Source organism: Nematolebias whitei, chromosome 19, assembly GCF_014905685.2.
Source record: "Nematolebias whitei isolate Nwh7 chromosome 19, NemWhi1, whole genome shotgun sequence".
NCBI lineage: Eukaryota > Metazoa > Chordata > Actinopteri > Cyprinodontiformes > Rivulidae > Nematolebias > Nematolebias whitei.
Genome location: NC_056516.1, coordinates 21,111,744 through 21,125,830, shown reverse-complemented (window position 1 = coordinate 21,125,830; position 14,087 = coordinate 21,111,744). Strand labels below are relative to the sequence as shown.

At 37.9% G+C, this 14,087-nt stretch overlaps 1 protein-coding gene across 1 annotated transcript in view; it reads left to right on the top strand.

The window, feature by feature from the left end:
- The window catches only part of csmd2 (CUB and Sushi multiple domains 2), a 302,201-nt gene that overhangs the window by 242,132 nt on the left and 45,982 nt on the right, over positions 1-14,087 (top strand). Inside the window, exons 41-44 of the mRNA XM_037693663.1 lie at positions 2,166-2,343; positions 4,955-5,100; positions 5,200-5,280; positions 5,964-6,077. Of these exons, the coding sequence (XP_037549591.1) occupies positions 2,166-2,343; positions 4,955-5,100; positions 5,200-5,280; positions 5,964-6,077 (519 nt within the window). The remainder of the gene's footprint in view (positions 1-2,165; positions 2,344-4,954; positions 5,101-5,199; positions 5,281-5,963; positions 6,078-14,087) is intronic.

Genomic DNA, 14,087 nt, shown 5'->3' with positions numbered 1-14,087 from the left:
TGTAGCTCCTATCCATTGAATTTCATGCACCAAAAATATTAAGGTTTACTTGCATTCCCTGTTCAATTCTAGTCCAGAAAACTCTCATCTCAAAAACTACAAGCTCTACTAGCAAGAATGTTTCAAGTCCTGCATTTTTCATTGCTACACAAATATAAATTAATTAATCATGGTGGAATCTCTTGTGGGCAGCATGGTGGCGCAACTAGTAGAGCTGCTGCCTCTCAGCGAGCAGGTCCCTGGTTCAAATCCCAGTCCAGGGGCCTTTCTGGGTGGAGTTTGCATGTTCTCTCCGTGCATGCGTGGGTTTTTTTCCGGGTACTCCGGTTTCTGCCCAATGACCAAAAAACATGCATGTTAGGCTGATTGGTAACTCTAAATTGTCCCTAGGTGTGAGTGAGAGTGAATGGTCGTTTGTCTCTATGTGGCCTTGGGATGGACTTGCGACCCATCCATGGTGTACCCCGCCCCTCGCACAGTGATTGCTGGACATGGGCACCGGCAACCCCCGTGACCCAAAATGGAAGAAGCGGGTAAAAGATAATGGATGGATGGAATCTCTTGTGTGTTTTTGTTCACTTAAAATTAGATTTAAATATGTTTAGAACCTGCTTAGAAACCTAGAATTCAAAAAGAGTGTGGTCTTTTTACTTATGAATGCATTATTTATTTTTTTTTCCTGTGTGGGCAGCACGGTGGCACAACTGGTAGAGCTGCTGCCTCTCAGCGAGCAGGTCCTTGGTTCGATCCCCGGTCCAGGGGCCTTTCTGGGTGGAGTTTGCATGTTCTCTCCGTGCATGCGTGGGTTTTCTCCGGGTACTCTGGTTTCCTCCCACTGACCAAAAACACGCATGTTAGGCTGATTGGTAACTCTACATTGTCCCTAGGTGTGAGTGAGAGAGTGAATGGTTGTTTGTCTCGTTTGTCTCTATGTGGCCCTGTGATGGACTTGCGACCCGTCCAGGGTGTACCCTGCCTCTCGCACAGTGATTGCTGGACATGGGCACCAGCGACCCCCGTGACCCAAAATGGAATAAGTGGGTAAAGATAATGGATGGATTTTGTTGTGTTTTTTTTGTTTTTTGGGTGTGTAGTTTGAAAAACTCCATCAGTATAGTTTTAGTGTATTTTTTTTTTGTCCATTCTTATCCACCAGTGAATATGTTTTTGTCTACACATTTGGTTTAAGTATCCTGCTAGTCAGTGTATCACTCAGAGGTGCAACTCCTTAGAAAGTCAATGGTTTAATCAATGTTTATGGTCAATAGTTCGTTTAACAGGTGAGGCAGTTGTACAGAGACAGGTCAACCTGTGGGATAAACCAGGCATCTGTTTATAATGAACACGCACGACCTGAGAGAAAAAAGAATGGGATAAAACATGTAATATCTGCTTTGGGTCTGATTTTATATTCACAGGCATCCAGGGGGGTTCCATTAAGCTGAATACCCTAGCTGAGTTGTTGGAGATGCCTGCACTGCTGCGATTACCACTCCCTGAATTGCCCCAGCTCCACCATGGTGGATATGAGGGGCACCAGTGGGATTGTTAGATGACTTAAATCTTAGAAACTACCAACTTCCAAAGAAATGTTTATCCTCTGTTCATCTGCATGCTGTTTGGAGGCTGCATTTAAATATGGTTGTGTCTTTGTTTTAAAACTGAAGATATATGGCTTGTGTATACTTGAGGGTCAAGTGTTATCAGTCTTGACATACACATACTGTCACAACCTTTGCTGTCAGTCATAGTATACATAATCATGTATATTAATTCATTTGATATATTACTACACACTCACACACACATGCATACATTTACTTCAAGAGCCCAGTACTCACCAACACCCCGTCCTCATCTCTGCACTTCTCTACACCCTCAATAGGCAAGGGGGAGGTCTTATCTTTGCAAAACACTCAGTCCAACTCCCCACTTACTAAAAGGCTTTACAGGCTAATCTTTAGCTCAGACAAGTGCCTGGGCAATAGACGAAGACTGAAGTAGAGGGAGGAAGAGACACCGAGAAGGGAAGCAGAAGTGTAAAATAAGGAAAAAAAAAAAAGCTTATTACAGCTGATTTATGTTTGTCTGATTGTACTATGTCCCTGCCACACGGATATATATGTACTCCACCTGACTTTCTCCCCTCATTCATATTTTCTCAGTTCCTTGTGGAAGCAACATCACATCAGACAATGGGACCATCTTTTCCCCTGGATACCCAGAGGAGTACCCAAACTCAGCAGACTGCTCTTGGCTGATTTCAGTTGTTCCTGGCTTTGGCATAAAACTCAATTTCACTCTGCTTCAGGTTCATGGCCCACATGACTTCATCACTGTCTGGTAAGAAATAATATTTGTCAAGACTGTAGATGAACAGATGCTGGGATATATTCATCATTTAACGCGGGTTCCTCATTTTTCTGGACTGAATAAAACGTGCATTGAATTTAAGGAAAGGCAAACGTGAGACGTCATTTAAATTTGACCCATCAAAATGAATGCGGTCATTTATTTACAGAATCAAATTTAACATCAAACATTTACATTAATTTGGCAAATTATGAAAATAACAATATAAGCAATCAATCAGGAAAAATCATACGGCCATGATTTTTCCGTTGCTGCACCAAAGACATTTATGAAAACTGTACAACTATGATCTTTTACCCACATGAATGTGGGTGAGCATTTTACACAGACATTTCTAAATATCTGGAAGAATTTCTACTTGATAGAAAAGTTTAAAGATGGAAAGAAGTTTAGAGGGAGTTAAGATGGTATGTGAGGGAAATTAAGTGTTCACCAGAATCGACACTCTCCGGCTTTCTTCAGCTTTTCCTTACAGTACACTTAGGTGATGAAATCGGCTCCTTTACCTGGAGATGTCTCAGGTGAGATTCCGTTTAACGCACCCTTTCAGCGTCTCAGTAGGATGCTGTTACTCGTCCGAAGTAATGGCGAGGCTCTGTTCGACACATATTCGCCTCAGTGGAAAATGTTATAACTCCATCAGAACTCAGCAGAACTTGAGTAGACTCTCACCGAACTCTACGCTCTCAGAACTCTTAGAACTCCGACAACTCTCTGAGTCCATGTAGACCAGGAAGTACTGACATTTTAAAGACTCTTTCCCGGTTCACTTTTTGGGATTTGTTCATTGGTCAGAATCGACCAGAAGGGGTGTGTTTTTGTGACGTAAGAGGTTAGAGACAGCGAGAATTGTTATGAGACAGGTCAGAAATGTTCTCACAGACCGAGAGGGTTTTGTTTTGGCGTGTTTCAGGAAACAGGTGCAAAACATCTCTACTTACGTCTGAGAGGATTCTAAAACATGACAGTTTTAACATAACAACTTGTTTTTCGTTTGACTGTAACCTTGTAAACGCACACACTTGCTCATTCAAAAGCAGAAATCAGAAAAATGCATAATTACTCTGTAACAGCTTTTAACATGAGTTCTAACTGCATGAGAATAAAAATCATTACTCAGTTAATAAAATTGATTAGTTCACTGCAACATCTAAAATGGTTTGAACTAAGACACTTTGATTATCAACATTTGTGGTAGTAATGATAATAAAAAAGAGAGTGTTCTTTTCACTTGAATCTTCAAGAAAGAAAGTCTCAGGATGGGTGAACCTGTATTTATGTATTCAAATACATGAAATGACAGTTCCTGTCCCACAAGGTTCTAAAGGTCAAGAGTTTTGACCTTAGACTTAGTTTCGACGTAGGCCTAGTCCACTACAAGACAATAATGCAAAAGCATTACCTTAATAATGATTTAGATACTATATATATATATATATATATATATATATATATATATATATATATTGACATACTAATAATAATGATTTATTGTGGAAAGTATTCTAATTTAAGAAAGAACTGCATCAAAAATAGTCAATTAAAAATATATAAAATATTTTCAATATGTAGAAGGCCAATGTACTGTATGGTTTATGTTTGACTGAAAAACTGCACTGACATCTTTATTTAATCACCATTATACTACTTAGCTTTACCTGCGGTATGTACAACCACATACATGATTTTGTATGCATGGTGATTTCTAGTCCCAGCTGATTGGCTGTTTTTGAGGCAGTCTCAAACAGTTTCAGCTCTCAGTGTGACCAGAGATGTTGCTACCAGTCACCTTGGCAACTTGACAACCACCCAAGCCCACACAGAGTGGGTAGACATCTACTGTTTTGGCACCATTTGTCAAGACTTTTTTGAACATGGAGTGTTTATGGTGACCTTGTAAGAGTGAACCAAATATATATATATATTATTTTTTTTTGGAAATGACACCCAATGTGATCTTATATAGCAAGTTCCTGGGGAGCCAAGATGGAGACTATCACGTTCCCCACTTCCTGTTACCACCACTGTGTATCTATCCACCAATCCACTAAGCCAAGGAAATGGTCTCCGTAATGGTGGCTTGGCTAGAGTGCTGTCAGACAGCAGTCCCCAGTCAGCCGTTTTCAGAGCTGCTTGTAATCTCCAACGCCCAGTCTGACAGCCAAAGACAGATGGTTTTTAAGCTGAATGTTTGTGGCAGAAATCTGGGAGCTAACTTAATTGGCCATGCCCACACCAGGGGACTGCCAAAAGCAGGGCCACAGCGTCCAGAGACACTCCTGCTGGATGTTTGTTAATGGTAGCAATGCATTCTAGAGCTGCCGTCTGACTGCTCACTGTAATGTCTTCCTTATTCTATCATATTTACTGAAAGCCAGTCAACATAATTGGTTTGAATTTGATGAAATGAGAACAGCTTAATTATATTTTGCTGTTGGAAGCTTTTTGACAGTCATATGGCCTGCTTTGTCGCTGAGCTTTTATTTCAAAGCCTCAAAGGGCTGTATAGAAATGAGCAATGGCCATCTTCTTGGAGTCATTGATAGTTATGAAGTTGACCTGTGACATTTCTACTTTTTAGGGATGGTCCACAGGAGACAGCCAGGAAACTTGGTGTGTTCACAGATGGAGAGCCCAATGACCCACCGAGTAGCACATCCAACCAGGTGCTGCTACGGTTCCATAGTAACGCAGAAAAGGGTGGGTTGTTCAGCATTGGTTATCAGGGTATGTATATATTCTTACTCTATAATTTCCCCTTATAAGCTATTGCCATATAGTATAATCTGTTTGTCTCCTTTCATCTCTCTGATGTTCTAAATAAAGCTTACAGACTGCAGCACTGTTTGCCTCCCCCCATCATCCCTAATGCAGAGATCCTGATGGCAAGCAAAGAATTTAAAATTGGTACGTACAAATGCTGTCACAAGATAAAACACACACATGTAGACAGATAATTGAATAGAATAGAATAGAAACAGCCTTTATTGTCCCACGGATGGGAAATTCAAGTGTAAGCACAGTTATCAAAGCCCTGCTGTCTTTTTGTTTTAATTTTTGTTCCATTACGACTTGAAGAATGCTAGCATTTAAACAATTTACTGTATGTCACTGTCAAATTACATTCTGCCTTTGACAGTTTACATTAATTCAGGTCCACTGGCTAAACAAACCATTAGACAACGGTTTTGTAGATATACCCACTACATCTTCAATTATCTTGTGATTCTTTTGATCCCATTATAGATACAAATCTAACAATATATCCATAAAGCTATCAGGATGTGGGACTTTTGCACTTATTCTTGTTTTCTTCAGGGAATAGAGATTGCATTTCTTCATTTTTGTTTTCAAATCTATACAATTTGTTATTCAGCCACAAATGTAACAGTGGTGAAATTGTGCTTCACCTATAGTGTCTTTTGACAGATCATTATGGTAATTTTCTTTCATACCGCTAACACATTTTCCTTTGTTTCTCTGACATCACTATCAATTATTACTACCGGTACTTTTGTGGTAAATGTGAATTCTCTTGTTGCCACCGTTTATTCCCTGCAACCTTTCTTCTTTTCCATATTTATTTCCAGGTGACATAGTGCGTTACAGATGTCTTCCAGGTTACCAGTTGAGTGGAAATAGCATACTGACCTGTCGATTAGGTACACACTTAGAGTTTGGGGGCCCTCCACCTTCATGTGATGGTAAGAGATTGTGTATGCTCTGATAAATTCCTGGATTATCTATCGGATATCGGTAGAACACTGTGGCAGGCTGTTGTAACATAAAATGAAACCACACTTGTATTCCTTATGACTCAACAATATTTAGTTTTTGTTCAAACAGTATTAAACTAGTCAAATTTAAGAATAAAGTTGTATAAAATAAAGTTCCTGCAACTACCAGTTGCATTTAAAGTTCCACACAACTAACAGTGTATCAAAAAGTTGAAGTTGCCAAATTGATTTTATGCTTTTGCCTTATTGGCCTGAATGGATCTATATCGTGATATCACACAATTCAAATCTGAGTCAAACGGAGCATTTTAGATGTCCAGTGATGTTTTTCTTATCTACAGTCAAAATATCGAAACATTGTTTTTTTTTTTTTAATACAAATGAGATCACTTCTCAACATTTATATGGAATAGGTTAATAGGTTTTCTATATTAGATACCTACTGTTTTCATTTTAGATTGAAGAGTTGTACCTGGGGTTGTTCGGAGCTGAAAGCCCAGTACTCATGAGTGGATGGAGTAAAGTTTTTGTCCCACACAGATGATATAATTTGAGATACATGCAATGTTGACTGTGGATAGATAAAATAGCATCATATTTGGTGTAGTGTTAGCTGTACGTCATCCACAAGACTTGGCAATTTAATAGATTGCTTATTATCCTTGTTAAAATCTTCTGCGTGCAAGGTCAATATATATCTTTAAGGTTTGCAACTTTCATTTTTGTCAGGAAACCATTTAATTATTGAAAACTACTTTGGATAACTTCTCATTATGGAGAAAAATCTACTTGCTTTTGACCAATGGTACCTAAAGGATTTCTCTTTGTGATTTTTCCCCATTTATTTATCTATAGTACGTTTTAATAAAGTGTAATTTTTGTTTTTGTTTGTGCACCTACACATTAGTACAGTACACAACATCTTCACATTTACTCTCTGTATGAACATTTGTTAACCCAGCTTAATTTTGTGTGATGAACAGTTTATATTGATGTAATTCATGTTCACTTTATTCATATGCAGGTAAAACATGGCATTTGACTGCTATACACATTTCTATTCAATCCCAAATATCATACAAATAAATTGATGAAATGGTTTAGAAGGAATTGCATTTAAGCAAAGCCTTTTGATTTTATAGAATGCAAGATTGAGCATGTCATGTCATTTATCATATTGCTTAATTTATTTATAGTAACTCTGCATGTAATCTGCTGCTTAGAACAAGTTTCTTGTCTATTGATAAAAAAGTGCAGGTGCTGCCCCAACATTTAAATTACTGACATTTAAAGTGTAGCATTAGTCACTGTGTTATACTGCAATGTATTTATGGGAAAGCCTCACGTCTTTATTTTTAAAGGAATGTTCGACACTCAACCATCTACTTAAACTCCAATCACAGACTGTACAATAATAGCACTTATAACCCCTAAAATAGCAGTGCAGTGTAACAAATAGCTTCAGAGCTTAAGCAGTTGGTTATAAATCAGGTAAACACTGCTTTCATCTGCTGAAAAGGGTCTTGCTAGTTTACTTTTAGCAGGGTTAAATCATTGTACTCTAAATATAGACTTCGGCATTAGGTTGAGTTTTGCTATCTTTCTGTCTCTCATGGGTGCTCACAATAGAGCTACAGTCAGAATCATTTTTGTAACATGTAGCTTCCCTGTGGATTATACGTGGCTCTCAGGAGGTTCAGGGTCTTTCCTGTAATGTTATGCCAAGATATTGTCCTCCCTGAGGATTCCAGTGCTCCTCGTATACAACATCATCTTAATACTATCTGTTGTGTGTAATACGTTGCCTCAAGGCTAAAGACAAAAGTGCATAGAGGGGTTCCTTTGCCTTTTTTGTACTTCACAACATAACTGCTTTTTTTTCCCCCTGCTAGTATTGCACTTCACATTTTAAATGTTTGGCATCTCATCCTCTTATGTAGTTGTGGAGGGGGAAGGTGCAAAGTCGGCCAAGTTTGATAAATGGAACTAATTTGAAATACTAAACAGGAAAGAGCTCTCAGCAGGAGGTAAAGAAGAAATAAATAACAAAATAAAAGGAAGATGGTAAGAAAGGGATGTTGGTAATGAGGTTTATGGGCTTAACAATGAAGAAAGAGCTGTGTTAAAGAGCAGAACATAGAGAACTGGTTGTAAACATTGTGAAAGACAAATAAATACATCCATCCTTCCATTATCGTTACCCACTTCTTCCTTTTTGGGTTGCGGGGGTCACTGGTGCCCATATCTATTCATCACTGTGCAAGAGGTGGGTGACACAGGTCTCCAGTCCATCACTGGGACACATAGAGACAAACAACTATTCACTCTCTCACTCACACCAATCAGCCTAACATGCATGTTTTTTGTCTGTGGGAGGAAACCAGAGTACCCGGAGAAAACCCACACAGGCACAGAGAAAACATGCAAACTCCACCCAGAAATGTCCCGCAGCTGGGATTTGAACCGGCAACCTTCTTGCTGAGAGGCAGCAGCTCTACGAATTGTGTCACTGTGCAGCTAAATAAATAAAAAGTACCTTTTATATGTATTTTGTACACTGCCAGCTCTTTTTGTACCTTACCTTTAAATATTTGCCACTGAATATGTCAAGCATTTGCTCACCCTGAGCAATATTTACACTGAAGACAAACAGTTCCAGCACGCACCTCCTTACTTCGCCTTTGCTTTTCCTGACTTCCTGACACTCCACTTACATAGACACACAGCAGGGCGATGAAAAGGACTGCCTAATAAAAGCTAAACAAGAAGAGGGCTCAGGATTAGTTGCGAGCAGAGAAAACTGATGTTAGTGAGAAGTTTGACGAACGAATGGGGTGAGAGGAGGATCAAAGAAAACTGAAGAGATGAGAAGAGTTTGAGTTCACTTTGGGTAAGAAGGATTCAAAGAGGGGGGAGAAAAGGCAAATTTTGTCTTGAAAAGATGGAGGAGTCACCGTTAAGTAAGCAGACAAGTAGGTAAGAGTAGGACTAGAGCTTAAAAGTGAGATGAGAAAAATACAAAAAAGACAGGGAGAGACTTAGTTGGAGGGCAGCAAAGATACGATGTGTGCAGCTCATTGACATGCAGGGGACATGCTGGCTGCAGCTGCACCTATCAAATCACCACTTCCAGCTCTGACAGGCACGACCATTCCTGCCCATCTAGGGGCCTCCACCCCCCACATGCAAACACTCAATCCCACACATCACATTCTCACATATGCACGTATAGAGCTGCACAGCAGTCAGGCTCTGCAGTGCCGCATGCTCTTTGGTGCCAGCATCCTCACTCATCCGCTCCATTTCCTCTCTATCCTCTCTACTGACTCAGTAACATCAGACGTCTGCTTTTTGCGTAACACATACGTCTTTTGTTGCCAGTTCTTTTTCTTTTTCTTTTTTGTCCCCACATCTTTGCTTTAGTTTGTCATTGTCTGACGCTGGTGCCACATAAATTCCCTCAGAACGACAGACTTGAGCCTATCAAATCTCAGATTTGTCTTTTTTCTGTTCTTTGACTTTTTTCTTTCTCCCTAAAGTGACACGCAGCTAGAAAAATATAAAACTCTGCCACAACGTTCACATATTTTAGATATATTTTTTATTTTAGCTAGCAAATGGTGGCTATGCAGATGAGTTTGGATTTCACTCTCATGAAGATTCCAAGTGGTTTGTTTAATTAATATTATTTAAATACCTAGCATTATACCAATATATGCATATTGCCCAAAGACTTTCATGCTGATGAAGTTATAAGCCTTTTTGTCAATCAGTGTAAAGATACATTTTGTATGATCTCATTTAATATGGTGAGTTCTTGTATGATCTGTCAGCACTCTTAAGGATAACTCTCAGCTACTAGCAGACCAAATTTACCTTTGAGTCTACAACAAAGTTGTTGTTTCATTCAATCTTTATGTATTCAGGTTAGTCTCATTGAGTCATGGGTACTCATTTACAAGAGAGACTTGTTTTAAACAAAGAACACATATGAGGCAGTGTTGTAGTGCACGCGATACGCGGGCATACGAAGTATACCCACTAGAAAAGCTTAAGAATTTCAGCATATCTACTTAAGTGCTCAAAGATACATGACATATCATTAGACATGTGTCATTGATAAGTTAAACTGCAGTTAAAAGCTTCCATAACAATCTATTCATATGTGACGCTTATTACATTTGCTTATCCAGCAAATTATTGTTTAATTCTGTACTTACTACTTAGTGCTTGATCATGTTTTGCTTTGATACTGTTTTATAGATTCTACAATGTGTTTAATACAAAGCAAACTAATGTATAACGTTTGTTGTTCTTTTATTGAAATATCAGAGAATCAGAGAAATTTGAAAATGTTCAATATGTTTAAAAATCAAAATAAATTGACAATTAGTGTACTTTGGTTTCTAAGCACAGTATTCCCACTACAAAAATGTAGACTACACCACTGGTATGAGGTATGACAACAATAGACAATCATGTAAAAGTGTTTAAACTGAAAAGTAAATAAAATAAATAATATAAAAACAAATCAAAAACAGCTACATTATAGAACAATGTATACTACTAAAAACAGGAACATGTCCGCGTTGGTTTTTGCCATGACATTAGCAGTTGTTTAAAATCCCTTAGAGAGCTCGAGAGTCGAGAACGTCAAATCTTTTTGCAAGGTGTTCCAGGTTACAGGAGTGGAGTGAGAGAAGGCCTTTTTGCGAAGATGTCTTGGGAGTGCACGCTGTAGCTGCACTGATGAAGTGACATGTAGGAGGAAATATAGTAAGGCAACAGACCAAGAAGTGATTTAAAGATGAAAATGCATGATGTGCATGATAGACAGCGTCCAACAACCGCAAGGTGCTTGCAGGAGGATTCATGTAAATAATGTCACCATAATCAATGGAGGAAGTAAAGTATCAGTTACAAAGCATAGTGTTCAGAGTTGGATAAAATAAAACCAGTTTAAGTTTCAGTTTCTTTACCAAGTTTTCAACATGTGGCTTAAAACAGAGATGCAAATCGACCAAGACACCCAAGTATTTATAAGAATCCACAAGCTCAATAGGAGCACCATTCGAAGATACGATAGAAGGATGTACTGCTGGTACAGCCTTCCTGTTAGAACCAACATCCCTATGGTTTTTATGTACATTTAGCACAAGTTTGAGATTAAACAAATCTGACTGGATGATGTCAAATTCAGACTGTAAGAGCTGAAAAACCAATGGAGATAACCAAGTGATACCAATGTTTCTGGTGACTAAGACTGATTAGCTGTGGTGACCATCTTGCATGTGTTTAAATCCAAAATGTAATGAGTTGTAGATGCATAACTCATGATTACATACTAAGTTTGATTCAAATATGTTTTTTGGTTTATGAGAAATATTACTAACACTACAGACAAACAAACAAACTGGAATACCCACAAAAAAACATTTTCATCTTTGGTGGTGGGTGATAAATACTGGTACACAGGTTTGTAATGGACCCACTTGGATCACGAGCGTTGCACGCACATGCGAAGCTGAAACATCAGTACACGTATCTTCAGTAAATTAAAGTAACACAATGAGCACTAATCATTCAAATACTTCATGTTCATTTTTTCCAGAAGTTTCAGGGAAAAAGAGCCTAATCATCCAAAACTTTAGTTTTTCCAAGTAGCCACCTCATCGCCATGCCTTTTATTTATCATTAATGTATTTTTCATTGGCTTGCTTTGTGTTCTCTTTAAAATGTACTCCTTCTGTCCCTCTTTCCACATCTTAATTACCATTCTTGACATTCTAAAGTTGTTATGTTATCCTCTAGGCTAATATTATGCTGTCAGCTATCCACTTCAATCAGCTCATTATTACTCCTCAGCTCATGCTTGATAAATATAACAGGCAAAAAGCATCTGAACACAACCAAACAAGTCAATTTATGCAAGAGCAACTATATTTGCACCAGCTTGCCTGCATGAATACAGATTTGTGTGCATTTTGCTCTTTTTTTGTTGCACAGTCTACTCCATTTTTGAGAAGTTTGAAGTGTATTTATACTTTAAGAGTACAGATCTGTTCCTTGTCTCATTTAAGTTACTTTTCTGTTAAAGTCCCATGTAGCGAGTGTTAGTGAGAGAGAAAAGGGTGATGCTTTTCCTCACCTTACTACATTTGCTCATTTTGCTCTTTTGTTAAAATTGGGACACCAGGTCAGCTCACTGACCAGTAACAAGTTGATTAATTTATATTTGTTGAGACATTTCATGCTTCATCCAAAGGACTTCATCAGTCTAAGGAGCCACAACAAACGTAGTCCCACAAGCAGTACACTCCCATAGTGGTCCAACCAGTTTGCTGGTGATAAGATGGTTTCTGGGGCCGCTGACTCTTCTGAGGCAGCCATCGACAAAGTGGTTCAAAACATCAAAGTTCATGCTCAACAGCCCAGGTAGAAAACCCAACAAAGCTCAGTCAGGTTCTCTGGATGGTTTCTGCCTGGTTTCTACATTTACTTCTGGACTGGTTGACCCACTATGTGAGTGTGCTGCTTGTGAGACTGAGTTTTTTGTGGCTCCTCGAACTGATGAAGTCCTTTGGATGAAGGATGAAATGTCTCACCAAAAAAAAAACAAAAAAAAAACGTCCAGATGACCTGACTGAACATTGTTGGATTTTTTTACTTGGATTATTGAGGATGAATTTTGATATTAATCCAAATGACTCACATTTATCAAAAATAAGAATCATGAGCAACAATAATAAAAAAAAATATATATAAAAAAATCAACAACACAAATAAAGAATAAGAATTTGGAAAAACTAGCTTGAAGAATTAGCTGTAGAATATTTACTTAGACCTAATGGTTTAACAATCTAAGATAAAGCATCAGTCAGTCAAGGACTAATTTTCATTCTCACACACGTTTCATCTGCTCCAAGACAAACTGAAGGCAGTTTTGAAGACACATTGTAGCCCTCTAAAAGGTCACTGACAACACACATCTCATCCTTGCTGAATTGATCATTTAATGAACTCGACTCTTATATTTTATGTGCTACTTCCAGGTTCAGTAAGTTTCACCATTACGGATGGATTTAAACCTTTTGACTCACACCCTTGAGCTATTTGAGGCTGTAAATTATTTCTCATAGTTGGTGAATGGCTTTTGAATCAAAGTAAATCACTGTCACTTAACTCCAAAGGTTTAATGAGAGAGAGAGAAAAAAAAAAAAGTGTCTCATCTTGGTATCTCAGGTGCACTACTGTATAATTGTTTTGCATGCTACTCAAGTCTGGTACAACTTATATGCACACATGTCTCATATTCACTCAAAATTAGTTTATACTCTGAGACCTTACCAAAAAAAAAGTTTCATCTTGAACAAGATGCAAATCATGTTTGTGCACTTAAATGAAGGATCAGCAAGTGTCAGGCTCAGCTTTACCCTCAGGCTATAAAAAGATTGAAGTAGTCAAATAATGGTTCACAGCTTGAGTATTTTCATCCTCATGTAGACTTGTTCCTCTCATGTTTGATAAACACTTAAATACAAACCTCATTATACACAACTTAATGATGATTTACTTAAGTTTGACAAGTACATTTTCTTTTTCGTCTTCCTTTATGATCAAACAAAAAGCATTAGCTTGTTTAAAACAAGATGAATGCAGGATAAATGAGTGTTTAACACTTTATTTGTTTTATTTGTAGTGAGATTACCATTTCATTTTGTCATTTTTGAAAGTACTTCACAATTTGTCATGTTCAGCTTCTTTAGCAGCAGGTTTAATTAAAACTTTATCTATCTATCTATCTATCTATCTATCTATCTATCTATCTATCTATCTATCTATCTATCTATCTATCTATCTATCTATCTATCTATCTATCTATCTATCTATCTATCTATCTATCTATCTATCTATCTATCTATCTATCTATCATCTATCTATCTATCTATCTATCTATCTATCTATCTATCTATCTAT